Raw genomic sequence first — 27,900 nt, 5'->3', positions numbered from 1 at the left:
AACCCTCGCGATTTACATGTTCTGAACTAGAATAATCTAAGTTAAAAAAAATCCATTAGAATAAAAAACTTTAAAAATAGAATCTTTTGGAATTTCATGTTGTCATTCCATGCTCCTACACTTAAAGACCATGCCATTATTTCCATTATACTTACCTCCTAATTTTCAGGGCTTATTAGCTTGGCTGTAAAAACTTGCTCCAGTTGAAAACTGGCAAGCTGACAAGGCTGCATGCCAGAAGTAATTTACTATCCAGCGTGGTTCGCGAAGTAAAAGAAGCTATAAGTAATAGAAAAAGAAATGAAAAGTTACTGGTTCCAAATATTTTAACGTGTGTAATGTGTGTCACATCAAAGTTTTCAGCTTTTGTTGTTAGAAATGTGAGATAACATGAAAGGTTTGAAAAGTGCACACGCTTTGCATTCGCATCAAACTGAAGGCTCCGATATTCTTAGGCATCAAAGACCAGTCAGTATCTATCACTTCTGCTCTGACTTTGAAGTTGATGAGAGCACTCTGTGTGGGAGAGGCAGACAGGGCACTCCAAATGAGGTAGGGGGATGGGATTCCAGGTGCTTTGCCTGTCATTATCTCTGAAATTAGGTACTTCCTTTTACCAAATTTAAAAAAAAAAAAAAAGATGGGTGTTTCTTCCTCTGCTGCTTTTAACCACTGAGTTATCTGTGAATTCAGAGTTATCAGCTGTGACAATGTGAATAGTCCAAGAAAAAGTTCAAATTTATTTTGAAGCTTATGTTTAAGTACTTTGAAGGCAAAAATAGAAGCGTTAACTTGATTTGCAAACATCTGGCTATGTTCATCTTAACAGATTGTCTTGGGACCCTAACTGAAACCTCCCTGTCCCTTCCCTGTTTTCCAAACTTGCTCATGAGCACGGCAATGAAAGTCAAGGCTTTCTCAAAGTCATTCAATGAATCGGGAACATCTTTCTGGGATCAATCTTACTTGACAATCTGGAAAAAACACAACAATTTATATTAAAACTAATACTAAAATATTGTTTGTTACAATGTAAAATTTGCATGAGCTCTTTTGGAGAGGGAGCAAGTTTTGTTTGTGTTTCTGTATTTCTGTATTTTTCCACATATGTAAATTAAAAAAAAATTTTTTTATTAATTAAAAAAAAATTTACAGAAAGAAACACAAACATTCCCAATATGTGATCATTCCATTCTACATATATAATCAGTAATTCACAATATCATCACACACATGTAAAATTAATAGTTGAAGCTCTTGAAGAGAATGACTTCCTCAAAAAGACTGGCTGGCAATTACTTTTTTCTTCTTAATCATAGTATAACTCACATAACTGCACAAGTTTTAACTGTAGTCCTCTAAAGATTTCTAAATACGTGTAAATCTGTTTTGTTGTTGTTGTTGTTGTTAAAGCTGCCAGAATGCAATATACCAGAAATGGAATGACTTTTGTGAAGAAAACTTATTAAGTTACAAGTTTACAGTTCTAAGGCTATAAAAATGTCCAAAGTAAGGCATCCAGGTAAAGATACTTTGACTCAAGAAGGGCCAATGGATCTGAAACACTTACATCAGCTGGGAAGGCACTTGGCTGTCATCTGCTGGGATCTTTGGCTTCTCTCTTTTTTTTTTCAGAGTACACTTGGGTAATTCATTAGGGTATGGAAATAATATACATCACATTTTGAAATTAGGTAACTTTAAAATAGTTACAACTTTACACTGCATTTTGAATTCTCATTCTACAAAATAACTGATTTGACATTGGGATTTCTGTCACCATTGCTGTTTCAGTCTACTCCTATTCTTTATGTTTTCTGTGTATATGACCATCACTGAGCACGGTTTAGTATTTTCTCTTTACTCAGGCTGCTATGGCCTGATGCTATTAAACACTGAAACTGGACTACACACTTTATCCCTCTCTCTCTGCTTTAGTTTATTCTTTCTCCAAAAATTATTGAGGTTCACACTTAATATCTGGCCTTGACAGACTCAGGTCTCTTTGCAATATTTGTTTTTAGGGCTCAATCTCTCCACCAGTGGTCATTCAGTCACCTAAAGTAATATTGTTTTCCTTCTTGGTGTGGATTTGGTGCCTCCAACAATCATTCAGTCTGCTGTTTGGTGGTTGCCCTATTCTCCTTCCCACAGCCACCTCCTTAGCTCAGGGTCAATCGTCTTTCCTGCCCAGTCTCCTAGGGACTTTGTCTGCAATTTCATGTCCTTCTTGCATCTTCAAAACCTCAATCCATCTACTCCACAGTTGCTAGAGTGAAATTTCTAGACTACGTACCTAAGTGTATCATTCCAAGATACAATCTATATAGGATGCTCCAGGGTGCATGGATGGTTCAGTGGTATAATGCTCACCTTCCATGCAGCAGACCCGGGTTTGATTCCTGGATTATGCACCTAAAAAAAAAAAAAAAAAAAAACAACCATATATAAAGGATGCTCCATGCAGTCGCGCAGCTGGGTCCAAGTGTAACTCCATGCTTTTCCTGTAGCTCCCTTCTAGAAATGAGCTGCAACCAACCTTCAGAGTCAACAGGACCATCAGAAACCCTTTAATATTCGTGTCTGCTGTTTCCTGAGTAAAAATGTCGTTACATTCTTAGTACACAGCAACCTCCTGCCCACTGAGGTTAAGTCCTTCTGGAGAAGAATGATGCACAAATAGGCAGATAGATACTGAGGACTCACTGATATCTAAAGTAATCCCTGGATATATGTGTTCTAAATTGGTCCCACACACGGGACCCACCTCCCAGTGTTCTAAATCTGTCTTCAGTGTGCTCGACTCTGCTGGGAAAATCATTGATTGCGTTTCTAAATTCAGTTACTTTATTTTTCAATATTATAGCTATTAGTTCTTCAATGAATTTCATAATCTTGACTTCTAATTTCTAAAACATAGAGACACACTTAAACTTCCTGTGATGGCTACTTTATCTGGGAACCTCTGAGTCTGTTTTTATTGTACTTTGGTTTCTAGCATATCACAATACCTTGTCCTGTCCTTTTTTCTTTGTTACTTTTTTTTATAGCTTTTTTTATTGAATAGTATAACGTATATACAAAACAAAGAAATAAAAAAAAGCAATAGTTTTCAGAGCACTCTTCAAAACGTAGTTACAGGACAGATCCCAGAGTTTGTCATGGGCTACGATATCATCTTCTCATATTTTTCCTTCTAGCTGCTCCAGAATATAGGAGGCTAGAAGGCTTAAATACTTTTTTATCATCACAATTGACTTTTTTCCCCTTCTGTTTTGGTGAACAATAACATATATACAAAAAAGCTATAAATTTCCAAGCACAGCACCACAATTAGTTGTAGAACATATTTCAGACTTTAACATGGGTTACTATTTCACAATTTTAGGTTTCTACTTCTAGCTGCTCTAAAATACTGGAGACTAAAAGAGATATCAATTTAATGATTCAGCATTCATATTCATTTGTTAAGTCCTATCTTCTATGTATAAATCCACCGTCATCGTTGATCTTTCTGTACATCTCTTTGGGGTTGTTTGGGCTATGGCAATTCTAAATTTTTGATATTGGAAAGGTCTGTCACTAATATGGGATAGGGAGATGGAACTATCTGATCTTCTGGAGAGGCTGGGCTAGGTTTCAGGGCTTATCTGGACAAGGGACCCATTGGAAGTTGTAGGTTTCTGGAAAGTTACTCTAGTGCCTGGAACCCTTGTGGAATCTTATGTACTTCCCTAAGTGTTCTTTAGGATCGGCTGGAATGGTCCTGGTTGGGGGTTGGCAGGTTATGATAGGTAGCAAGGTCTACCTGAAGCTTGCATAACAGCAACCTCCAGAGTAGCCTCTTGACTCTATTTGAACTCTCTCTGCCATTGATTACTTTATTGATTACACTTCTTTTCCCCCTTTTGGTCAGGATGTTATTGTTGATCCCACGGTGCCAAGTCTGGATTCATCCCTGGGAGTCTTCTTCAACATCTCCAGGGAGACTTTCACGACTGGATGTCATATCCTTCATAGGGGGGAGGGCAGTGATTTAATTTGCAGAGTTGGGCTTATAGAGACAGAGGCCACATCTGAGCAACAACAGGGGTCCTCCAGAAGTAACTCTTAGGCATGCCTATAGGTAATCTAAGCTTCTCTGCTCCCTATATAAGCTTCACAAGAGTAAGCCTCATGATTGAGGGCATGGCCTATTGATTTGGGTATCTGCTTGGTTATTTTTTTACTGACCATTTGGGCAAAAAAATTTGAAATGGAGGCAAAGGATTTTATTTTGATAGAGAAAAGACTGGAATTTATTTTTGGTGGGTGATTAGGAACATTAGAAATCTTGGAGCATTTTGAGTCAATGATTGTGATTTTTCAAAAAGGCTCGATCCCTACAACAGCCAATGTATTTACTGGTCACCACGACTCCTAGTTTGTAGCTTTTCAAGTTCCCAAAATGCCAGGGTGCCACCTTCTAAGCACATGCACACGTGGAAACTCGACCGAACTTGCTTGTATCTCAGCAGTCTCTTCTGGAATTCATCGGTGAACCTAGGGAAAAATACTTTGAATGCCAGGGTGACCTTACTCCTTCATTCTTTCCACTCCTGCATCTTGCATTCATGATGCTTCACTGCAATATCAATGTCAGAGATGATTTCGCTCACATATGTCATATTTCTTGATTCTTTTTGTTCTCTGGGGCAGATCAGGTGATTCAGACCCATTGGCCCATGGCCTGTAGGAAACTCTCCCTGAAACTTCTCTCATGACTCAGGTTCCTGTTTATCCCTTCCCAAGATCTGGGCCTCAATGGTACTTTTTATGTACCACCCTGTGAGCTCCTTTAGGGTGGGATTTGTGCCTGTATCCATCTGTATCCCATGACTTTTCATGACCTACAGCACCTTGTAGCCCCTGCAGAGAACATCTCTGGGAATACTGGTCAGGTAGTTAGAAATGAATGCATAAACCTTCCTTCCTCTCTTGGGTGTTATTGTCCTTGATTCTTGGAGTCATTTATGTTCCTCCTGATCCATAGAAAATCACAAGTCAAGTGGTGAATCTTTTGAACTAGAACCATGAATAAAATACAAAAGCACAAATAAATCTCAGACCTTCAGTGTCAGTGAACACAGTCTTGTTAAAATAGATTGATGCACTGAATTCAGAGGTTTTCCAGATAAATCTGTTACCAAGACATAAAACTCTGACAATGTGTCAGTTCAGATCACATTCAACTCAGTAGTTCATGCCAGTACTAGGATTTCTTTGGTCTCAACCATGAACCTTGGGGTAGCTGCAGGAGTCCCACATCTTAGCTGTGGACATCCCAGGATGAGCAGCGTTTAGCTGCCATGCCCTGGAAGGGTCTCTCTGGGTCTGCGGGTCTGTGATGGGGCCTCTGGTCTTGGACTGAGAAACGTGGAGAAATCAGAGGCGTCAGCCCGAGTTAGCCTCATGTGTTGGTTTCTGGTGACTTGGTCCGTCCTGGTTTTCTACAATGGAATAAAGAGAGCTTTCACCCAAGAAACTTGCCCCAGGCAGGCACGTAATGTGTCTCACAGTTCCTTTTTAGATTTGTTCATGCTATGTACTAATGAATAGGAGAAGAGAGCAATGAGGGGAAGCTCTGAAATGCAGGTGAAGGAGCCAGGAGGCCCAAGTTCTGACTTTTATCTCTTAACAGAAAGGCTTGGATTCTTTCCTCTGCTTACGTTTATAAATCCACTGGTTTATGTGGGAGGTGGGAGGGGACATTTGAATCCAGAACTCAGACTGCTTTCCTCCAATGATACTGCCCCAGTGCATGAATTTGCCATTTGAGATGACCTCAGCTTGGAGAGTACCAGCCCAGCCCGTGATACCATCCAACACCACCACTGAGGGTTGCCCATTGTTGCTCCTATCATCGTGGTGAACCAGAGCCATCCCCATGCTCAATCCAGCTCACAAACACAGATGCTGCCTTGGTTCAAGAAGGCCGATGAAGTTCAGGGTCTCTCTCATCCGAGAGAGAGGGGACAGAGCTGACACAAGCAGAGACCTTTGGAAATGAAGAAAGAAAATGCCCCAGGGGAAGCTGCTTGAAAGAGAAGCCAAAGGAGATTCAGAGAGAGCCAGAGAGGAATGACATAGCCACGAGAGCCCACAAGCCAGCAACCTTTGGAGATGAAGAAGGAAAATGCCTTCTGGGGAGCTTCATGAGACAGGAAGCCAGGAAAGAAAGCTAGCAGATGATGCCTTGCTTGCCATGTGCCCTTCCAGCTGAGTTCACTTGCCTTGTCAGCTTAGAAAGAGAGGCCACATTTGAGGTTCTCTGGGGTGACTCTTAGGCATAATTTTAAGTAGGTTTAGCCTATTCTTTGCAGGAATAAGTTTCATAAGGGTGAACTCCAAGACCGAGGGCTCAGACTATTGATTTGGTTGTCCCCACTGCTTGCTAGAATATCAGAAATTCTCCAAATGGGGAAGTTGAATATTGTCCCTGGACGGGGCACAGTGGCTCAGCAGGTAAGAGTGCTTGCTTTCACGCCCGAGGACCTGGGCTCGATTCCCGATGCCTGCCCATGTAAAAAAAAAATATATATATATATATATATATTGTCCCCTTTCTCCCCATTCCCCCAAGGGGACTTTGCAAATACTTCTTTATTCACTGTCCAAATCTCTCTGGGATTTATCGGGGCATCCCACTGACCTGGACAAACCAACAAAATCTCATGCCCTATTCAATAGTCCATGTACTTAAGGTGTTAACTAAACTGACCATACAGGTTAAATTAGAAAATGTACTACCCAAGATATAAATTTTGCACCAAATAAAGTCTCTCCTTTTAGTCTCACACAGAAGTTGAAGTTTTAAAACATGGACGATATCATCCTTTACCCAGTCTTCTGATATATATATATACCTTCGTCTTATCCAGATCAGCTTCATTAATGTCTCTACTTGAAGTCTGAGCACTTTTTCAACTTTTTAAACAGTTCCTATATTGGGTAGTGTTGACTTTCATAGCTTTAGAGCTCTAACTCTGAGTCTCAGGTGTCACATAAATACCTTAAGTTTCTGGGAAAGACCATGTTATATACAAACAGCTCAGCATCTCAGAATTTAGAATGAACAGTTATACCTCCTGAATATATGTGACTGCTGTGAGAGCTTACAATCTAGAACCCTTTGCAATAAGTCTGTTGCAAATTTTAAAGATAAAATAGGAGATTTTAAAAAAATGTTAAGTTTCCCAAGGAGCTCAAGAATCCAAGAGCACTTTTTCTCCATCCCTAGGCGTTCAGCCAGGGTTTCTAAAACCTACCTAGTGGGCACTAGGTAAACACAGTTTCTCCTGCTGTATTGGGCTTTTTTTAGTAGGTGCTTGTTATCTGTTGGACAGAGTCCTTTCAATTGTATTGAAATACATGTATGTGATAGTGATTAGATAAGTTAATATTTTGAGCACTATAAAAACAATGCACATAATGGCAGAACACAGTAAGCACTAGCGAAGTGATAGCTATTATTGTGAGATGCAGAAGTAACAAAAGAAGTCTTTACCATTTCTTTTCGGACAATTCTTAGAGCAAGATAAAGATAGAAGTTAGATTTCAAAATAAGAGCGGAGAGTATTTACAGTTAGGTTGATTTTAAAAATTTTAATTGTCTTGGCAAGGTGTCTATTAAATTTGCCTTGAAATGAGACATTACAATCTGTCAGTTTGTGGACTTTCTTGTACCTAAAGACGTTTAGTGAGTTATCCTTCCTTATTCTGATATGCATTTCTAGAGAGCTTCCCCTGGGGAAATATGTATTTCTAGAGAGCCTAATATATGCTAGGCCATATTCTTACTTGTAGGTATCTAACGATAAAAACAGGAAAAAAAAATCTCTGTCCATTTGGAACTTACTATCTAGTGTCATTTCCTCTCCAACTTAACATGGCCCACAGAGATTTTCCTATTATAAAGAAATTTCATCTTCCTTTTCATCCATAGTTTTGTTCTACTTCCTTCATACCTTACAGTGAGAGAATGAAGAAATGATGAAACCCAAGCCAATCTTCGCCTCAGTTCTGAGACTAACAGGTAAAATGTGAAAGGAAAAAAAAGAAAGGAAAGGCACAGATAAGGTGGAACACGGTTAACTGCTAAGCCTATTCCCTTTTTATAAATCACACAGAGGATCAAGGTGCTAAGGCAAATGTTGAAATAAACAGGTCTAGCAAGAACTCCTGCTTTGGCTTTTTATCATCTTGCAGAAGTTACTATTTTAGGTTTAGTAATTCCACCAGCAATGTGCTTCCAAGTTGGGTTACCTGGTAGTTTTCTTATAAATGCTAAGTTGCTTGGGCAAAAGTTTAAGGAAGGTTTATAATTTATTGATTGATTGATTTTGGTAGCTTAAACCTTTCAATACTAGGAGCTCCCTTTCCAAAAAAAAGAAAAAAAAAGTTATATCGCTACCCAGCCAGGATCATGTATTTTGAAAGATCTTGTCTACAAAGCCAGATGGATTATTTAAATAATAAATATTTCTCTCCATTTATAAAATCAATCAGCAAGAAAAGAAAAAAAAAAAAAATCAGCCAAGCAGAGATTCTCAGCAGCAAGTGAAAACTAGAGTTACTATACTTGTTTCATTAAATCTAACCTAATGCAAAGAAACTGTTTTCGGTAGCCAGGCCTATCTTAGCATCACCTACGATTTTGATTAGCGACTTACTGAAATGTTTACTATAATTAAACGATATCCTTCCCTTTTTTTATTTCATTTTTTCTCTTTGATTTTAGAAAGTTAGATGTTAGATGTGAGCAGGAAAAAAAAGGAGACGATATCCCGCGTAAAATGCATTTTATGCTTTCTTCAGGTAACTCTTCTAGATCCCAAAGGGCTTTTTCGATCCCCGTCCACATCCAGCCTAGCCCACGTCCAGCCTACCCCACGTCCAGCCTAGCGCGCTTCCAGCCTCTCTCCATCGAAGCCCCGCCCCTCTACTCGCGCCGGTCTTCCTTTCCGGGGCTCCGAGGGTTCCCGCTGCAATCTCACAATCAACCACAGGGAGGTGACAGCAGGCATAGAGCAAAGAGCACGTCCCACCAGCAGAGGCGGCGGAAGCGGAAGAGGCGGGACCTAGTGAGCGTCTTACGTCGTACGTGTGAGCGTAAAGGCTGGGTCGATGGAATAGGAGGTGGTACCTTCTTGCGCGTGTTGATCGTTCTCAAATTCTCTACCGGGTTGTAGCGTTTGGACCTCATGGCTGAGATAATTCAGGAACGCATAGAAGATCGACTTCCTGAATTGGAACAGCTGGAGCGCGTTGGACTGTTCAGTCATGCGGAAATTAAGTGAGAGAGGCTGAGAAAGAGGAAGAACTGGGGCAGGTGGGGGAGGTTGGGGGAATGTGTATGGCGGGGACGGGATGGCAGCCCATTTCTAATGATGCCCAGAATTTGAAATCCGTCCGTCCATCTGTCTGTTTACCCATCAAACAGGCTGACAGTGCTTCAAGGAACCGGTTCTTAGTATAAAAATTATAGAACCAGAGTCCCAGCCCATCAGGAATTCACAGTACTACTGTGTGTGTGTTGGAGAGGAAACATTTTGATTACAGCGCAGTGTGCTGCTAAGTTAATTGTAATAGAGTGGATTGCTGTAGAGATGTGAAGAGAGACACGTGGCAGCCCAGGAGAAGTCTCGATCTGGGGACCGTTTAATTCAATTTTGTATTCTATCTCAGTGACTGGCACTCAGTAATTTGTTAAAACTAATTTAATAGGGTTTTTTTGCTTTAATTTTTTTCATTTTACAATGATTGAGTTTAGCAATGTGACAGTAAGCCGTGAAACATCTATTAAGGAAACACAGAACAAAGCAATGTAAATGTTAGTCATTGTTATTAGTAAAGGCAGTAAATTCCCCCAATACACACATGTTGTGTAGTTCACGGTTTAGCTAAAGGCAGTGTGTCTTCTATAAGTCCTTTGTAGGGCCATGCCAGCCCTTTATCTTCTTTAGGTAAAGACGATCTATAGTTTCTTTATTTCTTTTTATTTTTTTAATTACAAGAAGTTGTGGCTTTACAAAACAATCATGAGTAAAGTACAGGATTCCTATATACTATCCTATTATTAAAATCTTGCATTGGTGTAGCACGTTTGTTATACTTGCACATATAAAAGCGCATTTTTATAATTGTACTATTAACTGTAGTCCATAGTTTAACTTAGGGTTCACTATGTTGTGCAGTTTCATGGATTTTTAATTTTGTTTTATTCTAGTAACAAATATAAAACCTAAAATTTAGCCTTTTAATCACATTCAAATATATAATTCAGGGCTGTTAATTATGGTCACAGTGTTGTGCTACCATTACCACCATGCATTACTAGAAGTTTTCCATGGTCTCAAGTAGAAACTGTACATTTTAAGCCTTAACTCCCTTCCCCTAATCAACCCTGTCCTCTGGTAACCTGTATTCTAGATTCTGAGTTTATTAGTTTCATTATTCTAATTATTTTGTATCAGTGAAATCATAAATATTTCTCCTTTTGCTTCAGGTTTATTTCACTCAACTTGATGTCTTCAAGGTTCATCTATGTATCAGAACTTCATTCCTCTTTAAGGCTGAATATTATTCCATTCTCTGTATATGCTACATTTTCTTTTTCCTTTTATCTGTTGATGGATACTTGGGTTGCTTTTATCTTCTGCCAACTGCAAATAATGCCACCATGAACACTGGTGTGCAAATATCTGTTTAAGTCCCTGTTTTCAATGCTTTTGGTATGTACCTAGAAGTGGTATTGCCAGGTTATATGGTAATTCTATACTTAACTTTCTGAGGAACTGTGAAAATGTCTTCCACAGCAGCTGTACCATTTTACGTTCCCACCAGAAATAAGTTTTCCAATTTCTCCACATCCTCTCCAACATTTGTAGTCTTCTGTTTATTAAATAGTAGCCATTCTGATGGGTACGAAGTGGTATCTCATTGTGGTTTTGATTTCCATTTCCCTAATGGCTAATGATGTTGAGTTTCTCTTCATGTGCTTTTTGGCCATTTGTATATCTTCTTTGGAGAAATGTCTATTCAAGTCTTTTGCCCATTTTTAAATTGGGTTGTTTGTCTTCTTTTTGAGTTTAAGGGTTTATTCTAGATATTAAGCCCTTATTGTATGTGTGGTTTCCAAATATTTTCTCCCGTTGTGTAGATTGTCATTTTACTTTCATGATAAGGTCCTTTGATGCACAGAAGTTTTAAATTCTGATGAGATTCCATTTACCTATTTGTTTTTTTGTTGCTTGTGCTATGAGTGTGAAGTCTAAGAAATCATTGCCTAACACAAGGTCACGAAGATGTTTCCCTGCATTTTCTTCTAGGAGTTTTATAGTTTTGGTTCTTAGATTTAGGTGTTTGATCCACTTTGAATTGATTTTTGTATATGGTTTGAGGTGTAGGGGTCCACATTAATTCTTATGCACATGGACAGTCAGTTTTCTCAACACCATTTATTGAAGAGTCTATTCTTGCCCAATTGAGTGGGCTTTTTCACCCTTGTTGAAAATCAGTTGGCCATAAATGTGGGGGTTGGTTTCTGAACTCTCAATTCGATTCCATTGTTCTATATTTCTATACTTGTACCAGTATCATGTTGTTTTGATTACTGTGACTTTGTAATAAGTTTTTGAATCAGCAAGTGTCTTCCAACTTTGTTCTTCTTTTTCAAGATACTTTGACTATTTGGGGCCCTTTACCCTTCCATATAAATTTGGTGATTGACTTTTCCATTCCTGCAAAGAGAGGTATTGGAATTTTGATTGGGATTCCATTGAATCTGTAAATTGCTTTGGGTAGAATCAACATCTTAATATTCGGTCTTCTAATCTGTGAACCCAGGACATCCTTCCATTTATTTAGTTTTTTTCTTTTCTTTTCTTTTTTTTGTTTTAATGTATGCTGTATGACAGGGTCACCTTTCATTCTTTCCCATGTGAGTAGCCCATTTGTTCAATTTTGTTTGTTTTTGTTGGTTTGTTTGTTTGAAAAGCTGAGAATCAAACCTGGGTCTCCCGCATGGCAGATGAGAATTCTACCACTGAACTACCCTTGCACCCCTCCTTCCATTTATTTAGGACTTCTTTGACTTCTTTTAAAAAGTGCCATTGTTTTCTGTGTACAAGTCCTTTTCATCCTTGGTTAGATTTGTTCCTAGTCTTTTAGTTGCTATTGTAAATGGAATTCTTTTTCTTGGTTTCTTCTTCAGATTGTTCATTACTACCATATGGAAACATTACTGATTTTTTTTGAATATTGATATTGTACCCTGCCAATTTGCCAAATTCGTTTAATAGTTCCAGTAGCTTTGTTGTGGATATTTTCAGGTTTTTTTGGTATATAGACTCATGTCATCTGCAAATAGGAAACGTTTTACGTATTCCCTTTCAATTTTGATGCCTTTTATTTCTTTTTCTTGCCTAATTACTCAAGCTAGAACTTCCAGTACAGTGTTGAGTAACAGTGGTGATAGTGGGTATCCTTGTATTGTTCCGTATATTAGAGAGAAAGCTTTCAGTCTTTTACAGTACAGTATAATGTTAGTTGTGGGGGTTTCTTTTTTTTTTTTTTTAAGGGAGAATTTATTAAGTTGCAAGTTTACAGTTTTAAGACCATGAAAATGTCCAGATTAAGGCATGGATAAGAGGTTACCTTCACACAAGAAAGGCTGATAAAGTTTGAGGTTTCTGTCTAGTTGTAGGGTTTTCATATATGCCTTTTATTATGTTGAGGAAGTCTTCTTTCATTCCTAGTTTCCTAATTGTTTGTGTCAGAAGGGATGTTGGATTTCATTAAATGCCTTTTCTACTTCATTTGAGATGATCGTGGTTTTTTTTGTTTTTTTCCTGTTGTGTTGATGTGTTTAACATTTACTGATTTTCTTATATTGAATCACCCTTGTGTACCTGGGATAAATTCCACTTGATCATGATGTATAATTCTTTTAATGTGGTTTTAGGTTAGGTTTGTTAGTATTTTGTTGAGGATTTTTACATTTATATTCATTCATAAGGGATATTGGCTGTAATTTTCTTTTCTTGTGCTGTCTTTATCTGGCTTTGGTATGAGGGTAATGTCGGCCTCATAGAATGATCAGGGAGAATTTCTTCCTCTACAGTTTTTTGGGAAACTTTGGGTAGGATAGATGTTAAGTCTTAGAATGTTTGGTAAAATTCCCCTGTGAAGCCATCTGATTCTAGGCTTTTCTTTGTTGGAAAGTCTTTGTTTATTGAATCAATCTCTTTACTAGTTATTGGTTTCTTGAGATCTTCTCTTTCCTCTTGAGTCAGTTTAGGTAGTTTGTTCATTTCATCTAGGTTCTAATTTGTGGGCTATAGTTGTTTGTAGTATCTTCTTATAGTGCTTCTTTATTTTAGTGGGGTCCGTAGTAATTTCCCTTTTTTTATGTCTGATTTTAGTCGTTTGTGTTTCCTCTCTCTTTTTTCTTCATCAGTCTAGGTTAAAGTGTCAGTTATATTGATCTTTTTAAGAAACCACAGTTTGGTTATGTTGATTATCTGTTGTTTTTCTCTTCTCTGTTTCATTTGTCTGTACTCTAGTTTTTGTTATTTTTTTCTTTCTGCTTTGCTTTGGGTTTAGTTTGCTCTTCTTTTTGTAGTTATTCCAGTTTTGAGGTTAGGGCTCTGATCTGAAATCTTTCTTCTTTTTTAATGTAAGCATTTAATGCTATAAATTTCCCTCGCAGCACTGCTTTTACTGCGTCCTGTAAGTTTTGGTGTGTTGTATTTTCATTTTCATTCGCCTTTGATATTTCCTAATTTTTCTTGTGATTTCTTCTTTACCCATTGGTTATTTAAGAGTACGTTGTTTAATTTCCACATTTTTGTGAATTTTCCGTTTTTCCCTCTGTTATTGATTTCTGGCTTTATTCTATTATGGTCAGAGAAGATACATTATATGATTTCAATATTTTTGAATTTATTGTTTTGTGACCTAAGATATGTCTATCTTGGAGAATGGTCCATGTGTACTGGGGAATAATGTATGTTCTGTTTTTTTTCTTTTTAAAGTTGAAAATTAAAAAATTAGAATAATTTAGTAAAGAGATTTGCTTACTATTAAAACTTAAGTGAACTGAATTTGGAGGAAAAGAGAAGTTTACCAGTACTACACATAAGTAATATAAAGTACTTAATATTATTTGCTTTGCTTATGGGAATGTAGATGATTTGGCAATAGATTAAGGTGATTTTTATAAAAGCTATTAAAAACACACAAGGAATCATGTAGGAGAAGGCTTGCTCCTCAAACATGCTCATGTACATGCAAGCTCATAGCAGCACTGTTCACAATAGCCAAGAGACAGAAACAACCCAAGTGTCCATCGATGGATAAATGGATTAACAAATTGTGGTATATCCATATAATGAAATATTATTCAGTCATAAAAGTCATAAAAGGAATGCTACAACATGGATGAACCTTGAAATCATTATGCTAAGTGAAAGAAGCCGGACATGAAAGGTCATACATTGCATGATTCCATTTATATGAAATATCCACAATAGGTAAATCCATAGAGACAGATCACAGATTGATGGTTACTATGGGCTGGGGGAGGGAGAGATGGGGAGGAGCATCCGTTTAATGAATATAGGGTTTGCTTTTGGGATGATGAAAATATTTGGGAAATAGATGTGGTATTTCCACAACTTTGTAAATGTACTAAATACCACTAAAATGGTGAAATGGTCATAAAAAAAAATGCTTACTGTAAATAATTATATTAGGGAATTTTGTGTCTTGGTAAATACGTGTTTTAAAATGTATTAAAAATAAACTTAAAACCAAACAAAGATATTTAACCTCTGCTCTTTTTATATGTTATATTTTAAATGGTTTTTTCCTCAGGGCTATTATTAAGAAGGCTTCAGATCTAGAATACAAAATACAGCGAAGAACCCTTCTTAAGGAAGACTTTATCAATTATGTTCAAGTAAGTGAATAATTTATTACTTTTTAATCCCCTCACATTTTAAATTATTATAGAATGAGGAGCTTGACAATAATTTTCTACAAAATTGTACCAGTTATTAAACGGGTAATTTTTTTTTTAGTTATTTTTTTGAACAGGTTATTTTTGAACAAATAAGAAGTAGAGATGATTGTTTGGAGTAGCATTGTTCCATTAAGGCTTAAGTTCTTGCTTAACTGAGCTCCCTTTTGTTTTTTTCCTGTAAAGTTAATTGATGAGAGACTGCCAGAAACACAGTGTATCTGGATTTTAGCAGGAGATTTAATAGTCTGCCTCTTGTGCAGTAAGAGTGTGAGTTCAGCTGTAGTAAAAGGTTGTAAAATTAATACTTTTGTGTCAGTAGATCAACCTGGATAAAGGAATGTTGCAGAGTTCTTCCATTCTGTAAATGGATGGATGATTTTGAGTGAAGAAAAACATACATGCCAGAGCAATTTTCAAATGGGGAAAGAATAACTAATATGTCAGACAGAAATCAGAATTCAGAAAAAACCCTGTAATAAGAAAAAAATGTTATAAAACGAAAGTTCTGAGCTGAAAATAATAAAAATCTAGTGAACCAATGATATATGAGACTTGTCCATGGATCAATGTTTTTGGAAGAAGTCCTAGGGTTAATAGTTGATTGTAAACTCAAAGTGGGCTAAGAGCATATTATGTCAAAAATATATTCAGTTGACTACATTAACTAAAGTTAAGTGTTGAGTAGGTGAGCTAATCAGAGGACATTGGAGACAGGCTCTCAGAAAATACTGGCTTGTAAAAAGTGTTTGGTACTTATAAGGCCATATTTAGAGCATTGTGTTAAGCTCAAGATTATATTTTTTTTAAATGTAATTTTATTGAGAGAGCATATAGTCACATATCATATAATCATCCAAATTGTACAGTCAGTGATTCACAGTTTCATCATATAGCTGTACACTGATCATCACAATTAATTTTTGAATATTTTTATTACTCCAAAAAAATTAAAATAAGAATAAAAGTAAAAAAAAATACCCCAAACATCCCATCACCCCCAAATTATTTATTTATTTTTTTCCTACTTATCTATCCAGATACTGCATAAAGGGAGTATCAGCCACAAGGTTTTCACAATCACACGGTCACACCTTAAAAGTGCTATAGTTATTCACGCATCAGGAATCAAGGCTATTGGATTATAGTTCATCAGTTTCAGGGATTTCCCTCTGACTACTCCAATACACCAAAACCTGAAAAGGGATATCTATATACTGCATAAGAATAACCTCCAGAATGACCTTTCAAGTTTATTTGAAATCTCTCTGCCGCTGAAACTTTATTTTGTTTCATTTCTGTTACCCCTTTTGGTCAATAAGTCTTTCTCAATCCCATGATGCTGGGACTAGGTTCATCCTCGAGTCATTTCCCATGTTGCCAGGGAGATTTACATCCCTGGGAGTCATGTTCCCTGTAGGGGGGAGGGTAGTGAGTTCACCTGTGGAGTTCGTTTAGACAGAGAAACCATATCTGAGCAACAAAAGAGGTTCTCTGGAGGTGACTCTTAGGCATAATCGTAAGTAGTCTTAGCTTCTCCTTTGCAGAAATTAGTTTCATAAGGGCAAACCCCAAGATTGAGGGCTTTACCCATCAAATTGGCTGTCCCCAGTGTTAGAGTTGTGGAACTCATATGACTTGTGGTAGATAATTGGTACAACCACTAGAATAGCAATTTGGTAATATCATATAAAGTAGAAAATGCATATACCCTGTGACCCAACAATTTTATTCATACATTCATGCAGTAAATATTGAGCACTCACTGTGTATCTGTCACTGCATATCACTATTCAAGGCAATGGGTACAGCAATAACTGAAACAAAAGCCCTACCTAGCCTTATGGAGCTTACATATTAGAAGTGGAAGTGGGTATATACACTATGGATGTTCCTGCATTTGTTCAAAAGAAAGTAATATACAAGAATATTAATTGCAGAATTTTGCAGTAGGGAGAAATTGGAAACAAATACACATCAGCAGGAGAAAGGATAAGTAAATTGCACATTCATACAATGGGATACTATACAGCAGTTAAAAAGAATGAACTCAAATGCCACGTGTCAACTGGGATATGTATAAGGTCAATGTTGAGTGGAAATATGTGTATAGTATATATATACATAAAGTTCAAAAACATACAAGATGACATTATAATAATATAATATATAATATATATTATTGTATAATATATACTATAATAATATATAATATATAAAGCCATGCTTGGAAATAATAAGCACCAAAGTAAAGATAGTCATTACCTCTGCGGAGGAATGAAATCAGAGACAGATACATAGAGGGCTTCACCTTTATTCAAAATGTTTTATTTCTATAAAAGATTGGAAGCAAATATGGTAAAATGTAGACTTTTAAGTAGCTGTGTAGGTGGGTGTATGGGTGTTCTGTGTGGTTGAAATATGCGATTAAAGTTCTAAATGAAGCAATACAGTCTTGTGATATCTGAGCTTTTTGTCTCTAGTAGTCTTTAAGTAGAGGCTAAGAGAAAAATTTAATAGCTATGGTTTTAGATAGCCTTAGGGTTTCTAAGTCTCAGAAGGTGAGGGTTGGAAGAGCCAGTGAGACTTGTCACTCCTGTTTCAGTTAAAACAACTCCATCTGCTTTGTTTATGCATCAGCTAAGATTTTGTTTGAAGAAGGCTTTTTTTTTTAACTGTAAGTTTGAGTACACTGTTGTAGACCAGACCATTGTTTGGAAAGCTAGATTAATATTATATATCTTATAAGTCTTATGATTTGAGTAACTTACTTTGTTTGTATCTAAGGTTGCTGGTTTTTGTATGTATTTGTGAATTTTCAGTGAGTGCTAAACATTTACTGTATGCGTTTTATAGTAAAATACCATTTGTTTTATGTTCTTGATTTTTAGTTAGGTATTTAACTTAGTGTATTTCCTGTATTTAAATGGTTTTTTTTCTTGTTTTTCTTTATTTGTATGTTTTTCTTTCATAGTATGAAATTAATCTCTTGGAGCTGATCCAGAGAAGAAGAGCAGTAAGTAGTAATTGGGAAAAAAATATAGAGTTAAGCAGCATGACTCTATAGCTAGAATTTGGGTTTGCGAGAGAGTTAGTTTTGATGAATTGTATGATAACATGCCTCTATTTTGTGCTTTGTTATTATTTGCTATTTGTAATTGCTTGCTTCTTCCATTAGCTTAAGAATCAAGTGGGAATTTTGCTTTGGATTAATGTGCTTAAACTGAGGCTTCATTTTTTCTATGTTCCCTTTTAGCGTATTGGGTATTCATTTAAAAAAGATGAGATTGAGAATTCTGTTGTACATCGAGTGCAAGGTGTCTTCCGACGTGCTTCAGCAAAGTGGAAAGTAAGCAGTCAGAGCACCCTTAACTGTAACAGATGTGATGATATATAGTATACATATTATAACTTGGATATTCATATGTATTCTCTATTATCTTGGGCATCTCAGTATATATTGTAATGATAGTATCATTGTTTAAAACATTTTTGAGCCAATTAAACCACTGGGATAATTGATTTCTGTACCTTATTTTGTGAGGATGATGCGGAATGCAGTGTGCTTGGTAGATAATTAAGGATCAGAAAATTGTCTGGGAGATATTTGAATACATCTGTAAGTACACTGAAGACTAGAGAGGTTGAAACTTGGGGTGAGAGATAAAAAACAGAATAGGGACAGAACCTCAGTAACTTGATTTCCTTCAAGTTTGGCTCTGAGGCTGGATATTATAAGAAGTGCATTGGAGTCCTGAAATGGCAAAGATTCGGAGTTGCTACCCCTGATTGAGACTATTTAAGAACTGCATTTAACAATTGGATACATATCTGTCTTTGAGAATGGTGGGTGGGTATGGGAGGGGATGGATGGAAAAAGCCTGATAAGGTGAGAGGGTGGTAAAAATGGAACTTTCTGAAATCTAACAAAATTAATTAATGCAAAGGTGTATTTTATATACAGATCAAATTCACGCAGCTTACTACATTACTTTTCTTGCAGGATGATGTTCAACTTTGGCTGTCCTATGTAGTCTTTTGTAAGAAATGGGTGAGTATTGGGAGACCATGTCTTGCTCCCTCTTTCTTGCTTTTGGTTAGTCTGCCCTTTAAGCCTTATACAAATTACTGATCAAGCCTCATTTGATTGCTGAAACTCCAAAGGTGTAAAGATAAAAAATGGGGAAAGAATTCAAGAAGACTGAACTTCAGTGTAATGACATTTATATATCTGAGTGATTATTTTTAATTTTTTTCTGAAAACTATTTAAATAAATATTTCCAAGTCAGTTGAAAAGAAAATGATATGTATTTGTATTTGTTCAGTAAAGTTGAGTTATACTTAGAATTGTTTATGTCTAGTGGTTTAGGAGAAGGAAACTGATTATATCTATATTCGTTGATAAGGTCCTAACAATAGCAGATATTGTCCCATTGGATTTTTTAAAACATTTTTTATTGTGAAATATATATACAAAAAAGTGATATATTTCAAAGTACATTTTAACAGGTAGTTATACAACAAATTTCACCAAAGTATGGTATGGCTTATAGCTCCATAATTTCAGGTATTTCCTTCTAGCTGGTCTAAGAAACAGGACAAATATCAAATATCAATATAATGATCCAGTAGTCGTGCTCATTTGTTAAATCCTATCTTCTCTGATATAATTTCTCCTTCTCCTTTGATCCTTTCTCCCATTGCTTAGGAATATTTGGGCAATGGCCATTCTCAATTCTTTTTGTTGAAAAGGGGTATTGACATGGGGAGGGGATGCAACTGGTTTATGCTCTTGAAGAAACTTGTAGTCTGGGTTTCAGGGCTTAATCTGGCCTAGGAATCATCGGGGGGGGGGGATTTTTAGGTTCCTGAAAAATGAAATTGGTGAGTGAAAGTTTTTTTTAAATTAATTAATTAATTAATTAAAAAAATTTAACAAATGAACTAAAATATTAACATGTGATCATTCTGTTCTACATATATAATCAATAATTCACAATATCATCACTTAGTTGCATATTCATCATTTCTTAGAACATTTACATTAATTCAGAAAAAGAAATAAAAAGACAATAGAAAAAGAAATAAAACGAAAACAGACCAAAAAAAAAAGATTGTACATACCATACGCTTTACCCCTCCCTTTCATTGATCACTAGCATTTCAAACTAAATTTATTTTAACATTTTTTTCCCCCATTATTTTTATTCCATATATTCTACTTGTCTGTTGACAAGGTAGATAAAAGGAGCATCAAACACAAGGTTTTCACAATCACACAGTCAGATTCTGAAAACTATATCATTCAATCATCATTAAGAAACATGGCTACTGGAACACAGCTCTACATTTTCAGGCAGTTCCCTCCAACCTCTCCATTACATCTTGAATAACAAGGTGATATTTACTTAATGCGTAAGAATAACCTCCAGGATAACCTCTCAACTCTGTTTGGAATCTCTCAGCCATTGACACTTTGACTCATTTCACTCTTCCCCCTTTTGGTCGAGAAGGTTTTCTCAATCCCTTGATGATGAGTCTCAGCTCATTCTAGGGTTTTTCTCAATCCCTTGATACTGAGTCTCAGCTCATTCTAGGATTTCTGTCCCATGTTGCCAGGAAGGTCCACACTCTTGGGAATCATGTCCCACGTAGACAGGGGGAGGGTGGTGAGATTGCTTGTTGTATTGGCTGGAGAGAGAGGCCACATCTGAGCAGCAAAAGAGGTTCTCTGGAAGTAACTCTTAGGCATTATTATAGGTAGGCTTTGCTTCTCCATTACAGATACAAGTTTCATAAGAGCAAGTCTCAAGGTCAAAGGCTTGGCCAGTTAACTTGGGAGTCCCTAATGTTTGAGAGAGTATCAGGGATTTCCTAGGTGGGGAAGTTTAATAGTTCCATACTTTTTTCTCTGGTCCCTTAAGGGACTTTGCCAATACTTTAGAATGATCTGCCCAACATACTCTGGAATGTATCCAGGTATTATATTAAGCTATACAGAATTACAAGACCTTGTTCCCAATTCCAGAGTCTGTATGTTTAGGTTATTTAACTGAACTGGCCAGACAGGTTAAGTTAGATTGTGTGCTGCAGAAAATTTAGGTTTTGGACAATGTAAACCTCTCTTCTTTTGGTAGGTGAAATTCTAAAGTACAGACAGTAACATCCTTTACCCTGTATTCTGATTTACCTTAGTCCCAATCAGATCAGCTTCATTCTTATCTCTAATTAAAGCCTGATGTCTTTTTTGGCTTTTTAAACAGTTGCTGTATGTAGGGATGCTTACTTTCAGAGCTGCAAAACTCCAGTTCTGAGTCTTAGTTGTCACACAGGCATCCAAAGTTCCAGAAAAATACCAGATTATACACATATAGCACAACATCTTAGAATTTAGAAATGACACTTAAAACTCAGGAATAAATATGACTGCTGTAAAAAACGTACAATCTGGGCCCCAATTTTCTTATAAGTATTTTCTAAAAGAGACCATGCAATATTTGTCCTTTTGTTTCTCGCTTATTTTGCTCAACATAATGTCCTCATGGTTCATTCACCTTGTTGCATGCCTCATTACTTTGTTTCTTTCTGTAGCTACACATTATTCCATCATATGTATATACCACAGTTCACCTTTCTGCTTTTCAATGTATCCTTTGGTCATTTCCATCCATTGGGTATCATAAATAATGTGAAAATGTCTATCTGACTCCCTGTTTTCATTTCTTTCCCAGTAACGAGATGCCTAATCATATGGCATCCTCATATTTAGCTTCCTGTGGATCTAATACATTGTCCTGTGGAGAGGCTACCCCATTCTGCTACCCTACCAGCACTGAATAGCTATATCTCTCTCTCTACATTTTCTCCAGCACTTGATCTTTCTGTTTGTTTATTTAGACTCTGCAGATTTTGTTGCAATATATTCATATAGCATATATTCTGTCCCAAAATAAAAAAATCAGTATTTAACAGTATCCTTTCTTAGTTGTACAGTAAGCAATTTTCATTGCTTCAGAGAGAAAAATAACAGGTAGACACACCCATACCAAAGAGAAAATTCAGAACTCCCCTTAACTCTTGTCCCCCCAATTATTTAACCCTAGTATTGTTGTAGTAACTAGTGATGTATTCCTGTTAAATATAGACCATAGCAAGCAATAAGTAGTTTTTTTCTATATGCCCTTCTTTTATTAACTCTGAATAAGTGTTGTACTTTTGAAGTAGTTCATGCAAGAACTTATTTATGGCCCTACTGGATTTTACAATGGAGTGAGGCTACAGAACAGATCAATTAGAGAGTAATAGCAGTGATTTCACTGTGCAGAAATTAGAAGTTTTTCTTCCTCTTTTACAGGCTACCAAAGCTCAGCTTAGCAAAGTATTCTCTGCTATGTTGGCCATTCATTCCAACAAGCCAGGTATAGTGAAATCCTTGTCATTTTTATTTTTAACATTTTATTATATTAAAGCCATTTTGAAATTTATTTTGCTCTATAAATCTAAGCCTCAGTGTTTTTGTTCCTGAACAGGTGCCTCTTAATTCATTCCTGCCTGTTGTGTGCTAGTTACTGTGCCAGATGTTGTATCTGTGGGCTAGAAAGATTCCCTTTTTTGTTAGTTTATGGTAAAAGAAACTCTATGGTCCTTGAAGGACATTTTGTTTGGAGACAGTCAAATCCTGAGGGATTTAAAAAAATTAAAGGGGAATATGTTAATAATACATTTTAGAACAGTGGCTAGCATGGGTAGATGCTCGGGTTTTATAAGGGAAACATTTCTCTCATGAATAATAAATGAGTGGCACATTATTTTATAGTGGAGATACAATGCCTGTTCTCAGGGTTTTAGGCTCAACCAGACATTTCACAATACACAAGACTCACATAGGCTGCATTTGGCAACAGTTTTCTCAGAAAGATACAGCAGAATAGCATTAGGTATGCTTCTTCAGCAGAGCCCTCTTAGCAGTTTGGGGGATAGCCTCTGGCCCCCTTGGTGACAGATCATATGGTAGGAGATGAGACTATATAAATGGGTAGGGTAGCCACTCAGGCTTGGCTTTCAGTGGTCCTAGCAAGGGCCATATTCAGTTTCAGGAGTCACATGCTCAGGACAGTCCAAAGCAGTGACTCTCCATCCAGGGCAGATGGGGTTACCAACCATGCGTCATTTTTACAATAAGCAATCTTGCTTAGTAACTTGACCTTTATTAAGTTTGAGGGAAACAACTAGATTAGTAACTCAAGGTTAATTTCCCATGTTAAAGAACAAAAGGTTTTTGTCTTTGTTTTTAAGCCTTTATTCCCAGAAGATATGATTAAACATTTACTTTTAAATTATGAACTATTTCGAATGTAGAGAAAAAAACAAAAAATAATTGATTTCGTTGATTTTAAGATGCACATATTTTTCCTCATATTTTAGCAGCTTAAAAATTTATATTTTTAAATGATGGTGTCCTTTGAATTGATGAATATAGGAGCAGTTATGTATGTACCTATTATGCAGGTTGAACCGATGTTTATGTTTATTTGGTTCAGGATGCTTTAATTTTAGTTAAAGCAACAAAACTTGACAGCCATTAGAAGCCCCTTCTGTCCATCTTTCCCTTTTGGTGAGATTTTTAAACAATTTCTTTGAGTATTAAAATTGGAGTATTAGTCTTCTTGTCTGACTTGATTATGTTGATTGAAATGAAAGTCTGATATTTTTCGTGAATTCATAGCTTTGTGGATTATGGCAGCCAAATGGGAAATGGAAGATCGCTTGTCTTCAGAAAGTGCTAGACAACTGTTTCTTCGGGCTCTGCGCTTTCATCCAGAGTGTGCAAAACTTTATCAAGAAGTGAGTGTGTGTGCTAACTCCTGACAGAATGAGATTTTAAAAGGCAAATAACATGTTAATATTGTTATGAAAATAATTTTGACCTTGGAACCCCCCTGGAAGAATGTTGGGATCCCCTAGAAATCCCCAGACCACATTTTGAGAACCTACGATTTTCATGATCTATTCTAATAGCTGCATTTATTTAAAAACTAAAGATTGGGTGGTGTGACGGTAGCTCAGTGTCAGAATTCTCGCCTGCCATGCCAGAGACCTGGGTTCAATTCCCGTTGCCTGCCCATGCAAAAAAAAAACCCAACTTAAGATCATTTTGTATTTTACATTAAAAGCTAACATATGCTTGTTGAAAATCTGGAGAACAAAATCAGAAAAGCATGATCACAGAAGGAAAAAAGTATGACGGAAGACAAACAATACTGCACACAACGTTTTTCACATAGTGGTAATCTGTTATGTATAATTGTAGCCAACTTTTAAAAACAAAGTGGAATAAGATTAGAATTGTGGTGGACCATTACTAAATTATTGTAACTATTTTGTGGCTGCATTGATAGTCTGTTTCTTTTATAATTTATTTGGCTTTCCCTATTGTTGGTCATTTAGATTGTTTCAAATATTTGCTCTCACCTTTGTATAAAACTTTTAGGTATTTAGGATTATTTCCTTATGATGCAGAATTACTGTTTTTTTTTTAAATACAAATAAACACAAACATTCCCATTCTGTTCTACATATATAATCAGTAATTCACACTGAATTACTGTTTTAAAGGGTAGAAAATTTTTTAGGTTTTTTGATTCATATCTCCAAATTGTTTACCAAAAGAGCATAAAATATCTTTTTCATCATACCTTTTTAATTTCAGCTAGTTGTATAACAAAATGAAAGGAAACATTCTCCCCAAAGTCTCTAGATTTGGTATGGGTTAAAAGATGGCATCCTATATATTTCTTATTGAAAAAGAAATATTCTCCAAAAATTTTTAATTCATTATTTTACTTCTCTAGTACTTTAGGATGGAGCTGATGCATACTGAGAAACTAAGGAAAGAAAAGCAAGAATTTGAAAAAGCCAAGATGGATGTGGTAAGATGTTAATGTACTGTCACTTGTTAATAATAGGTGGTATTTTGAACCTGCTTAGGAGAAAGAAAAAATCATTGGGATGGGGTGGGCAGTGGTGGCTCAGTGGCAGAGTTCTCGCCTGCCATGCCGGAGACCCGGGTTCGATTCCTGGTGCTTGCTCATGTAAAAAACTTAAAAATTCATTGGGATGTATTTTTCTTTCTAGTTTAATGTTGTCATTTTTTGAAACTTTAATATGAGTCCAGAGTCGATTTCATTAATTGAGCTTAGTAATAAAAATGAAGTTAGTGTTGCTTTAAATATAGACATTTGAACTAATTGAAGTGGTCCTAAAAGGCTCTTCTTTTAATACTATATTAAAATCACTATGGGAAAGTTATATATTAATGGGTTTAAAGAGTTTGAGGAAGTGTATAGTTCCCTAGCCTTCTTTCTTTTCCCTTTCGTATACTTTTCTGCAAAAGAGAATAATTTATAAAAAAGATTTAAAATGTTAGAGCTAAAAAGAAACTTTGATATCATCTTTTAGAGTGGTTTTCAGCTCAGAACTTTTTTCACCAAATAATGTCTTATATAGAAGGGTTTACAAGGTACATAAACCTTGACCCAGTCTGGTCTAAATGAGAAATGAGTCCTTAAAGCTTGCCTTCTTGCCGCTACTCCAGGAGACTGGGCAAAGTTTAAAAATCAGTGATCTTGTTGATGCTGCACATTTTATAAGTATATTGACCCCAAAGAGGGAACATAGTTTTTGCCAGAGGTCATATCGTACAGGTAGTCTAGGACTACTAATTAACATACTAGTGCTCTTTCTACTTAATAGTATATCCCATTAGCAGTTATGTTCAATGTGTTACTCTTAAGGGGAATCTTGATTATCCTGAAGAAATCCTCCAGGGTGAGTTGGCACGGATCATCTACAAAAACTCTGTGAGCAAGATTAAAGGTAGGTATATCTTTTGATATTTGTTTGTGGTGGGAAAGTGAAGTATTTTCTTTATAAGGAGGAAGACTTAAAGCTGATTTTGAAATCTTCCATTAAAATAAGTATAAAAAACTCTGAATGTAGGAGTAACACCTGTTTCTTTTACAAAAGACTTATTTCCAAGCACTAGGGTGTAGTTGGACAGACACTTCAGGTTTTATCAAGTGTTTAACTAATTTGGGGAGTTGAAAAAAAGTAGATGATTCAGTCAATGCCCTTATGTCCTTACGAAGTTTAGTATAAAGAAAGTTTCAAACAGTTAGGAATATTTTAAAATATTAATAATGGCTTTGTTTGTGTGGGACCATGGGTAACTATTTTCTATTTTGTTTTAATTATCAGTTAAGATTCAGAAATCAAACTCCAGTACATCAAGTGCTTATTGAGTCAGGTGATTTTTTAGCATTTTACTGGCAATGAACCTACTCTTCCTGCCTTTTAAATTTTAGGTGCAGAATTTCATGTGTCTTTGCTTTCAATTGCCCAGCTATTTGACTTTGCTAAAGATCTGCAAAAAGAAATTTATGATGAGTAAGTAAAATAGTGGAAAGGTGAACACATTTATTTCTGATCTTATGATTGATTTTTAAAAAGTTTCTTTTTAATTGTGATAAAATATACATAACAAAGTCATTTTAACTTTTTTAAGTGGATAATTCTTTGACGTTAAGCACATTGACAATGCTGTGTAACTTTTACCACTATTTTCACAGTATAAAAACTCCCCACACACCCCACCCCTGGTAATGACTGTTCTGCTCTATGAATTTGCTTATTTTAAGTACTTCCTAGAGGAGATACCCTAGAATATTTGTTCTTTTATGCCAGGCTTATTTTACTTAGCATGTCATCTTTAAGGTTCATCCATGTTGTTGAATATATCAGCATTTCACTTCTTTTTATGGCTAAATAAAGTGGATATACCACATTTTGTTTATCCACACATTTGTTGATGGACACTTGGGTTGCTTCCACCTTTTGGCTATTGTAAATAATGCTGTGGTGAACATTGGTTGATAAATATCTGTTTAAGTCCCTGCTTTCAGTTTTTTTGGGGTATATACTTTTGCGTGTAATTGCTGGGTCATAGGATAGCTCTATGTTTAATTTTCTGAGGAACTCCCACATTGTTTTCCACAGGAGCTGCACCTTTTACATTCTCTTCAACAATGTGGAGGGTTTCCTAGTTCTCCGCATCCCTGCCAACACTCATTATTTTCGGTTTTTTAAATAATAGCCATCCTAGTAGGTGTGAAGTGGTATCTCATAGTTTAATTTGCATTTCTGTAATGGCTAATGATGTTGAGCATGTTTTAATATAACTATTGGCCATTCTACCATCTGGGTAGAAATGTCTAATCAAATCGTTGACCCTTTTTTTTTTTTTTTATTAAAAAAAATTAACTAACACAACATTTAGAAATCATTCCATTCAGCATATGCAATCAGTGATTCTTAATATCACATAGATGTATGATCATCATTTCTTAGTACATTTTCATCGATTTAGAAAAAGAAATAGCAAGACAACAGAAAAAGAAATAAAATGATAATATAGAGAAAAAATATAAATAAAAAATACCAAAAATATATAAAAAAAAAAACAGAAAAAAAACATACAAAAAAAAAAACTATAGCTCAGATGCAGCTTCATTCAGTGTTTTAACATAATTACATTATAATTAGGTAGTATTGTGCTGTCCATTTTTGAGTTTTTGTATCCAGTCCTGTTGCACAGTCTGTATCCCTTCAGCTCCGATTACCCATTATCTTACCCTATTTCTAACTCCTGATGGTCTCTGTTACCAATGACATATTCCAAGTTTATTCTCTAATGTCGGTTCACATCAGTGGGACCATACAGTATTTATCCTTTAGTTTTTGGCTAGTCTCACTCAGCATAATGTTCTCTAGGTCCATCCAT

General features: G+C 36.1%; 1 protein-coding gene and 1 long non-coding RNA gene across 3 annotated transcripts in view; one reads left to right on the top strand and one right to left on the bottom strand.

Annotated features, from left to right (window-relative positions):
• Nucleotides 1-259: 259 nt before the first annotated feature.
• LOC143686019 (uncharacterized) lies at nt 260-9,086 on the bottom strand. The gene is made up of 3 exons (XR_013176860.1): nt 8,928-9,086; nt 2,297-2,415; nt 260-279 (listed from the first exon to the last, which is right to left on the bottom strand). It is a non-coding gene; the product is annotated as an uncharacterized LOC143686019 (long non-coding RNA).
• A 63-nt stretch (nt 9,087-9,149) lies between these two features.
• The window catches only part of UTP6 (UTP6 small subunit processome component), a 44,322-nt gene continuing 25,571 nt past the window's right edge, over nt 9,150-27,900 (top strand). For both annotated transcript variants that reach the window (XR_013177716.1, XM_077165267.1), the window contains exons 1-10: nt 9,150-9,334; nt 14,917-15,001; nt 18,036-18,077; nt 18,318-18,410; nt 19,065-19,112; nt 22,417-22,480; nt 23,788-23,906; nt 24,914-24,991; nt 25,856-25,937; nt 26,426-26,507. Coding sequence is in view for 1 of the 2 variants with exons in the window: in XM_077165267.1 (XP_077021382.1) it covers nt 9,243-9,334; nt 14,917-15,001; nt 18,036-18,077; nt 18,318-18,410; nt 19,065-19,112; nt 22,417-22,480; nt 23,788-23,906; nt 24,914-24,991; nt 25,856-25,937; nt 26,426-26,507 (785 nt within the window). In the remaining variant the exon portion in view is untranslated. The remainder of the gene's footprint in view (nt 9,335-14,916; nt 15,002-18,035; nt 18,078-18,317; nt 18,411-19,064; nt 19,113-22,416; nt 22,481-23,787; nt 23,907-24,913; nt 24,992-25,855; nt 25,938-26,425; nt 26,508-27,900) is intronic.

This window comes from Tamandua tetradactyla, chromosome 6 (genome assembly GCF_023851605.1).
Source record: "Tamandua tetradactyla isolate mTamTet1 chromosome 6, mTamTet1.pri, whole genome shotgun sequence".
NCBI lineage: Eukaryota > Metazoa > Chordata > Mammalia > Pilosa > Myrmecophagidae > Tamandua > Tamandua tetradactyla.
The sequence above is the reverse complement of the archived record's forward strand: the minus strand, read 5'-3'. Positions and strand labels throughout refer to the sequence as shown.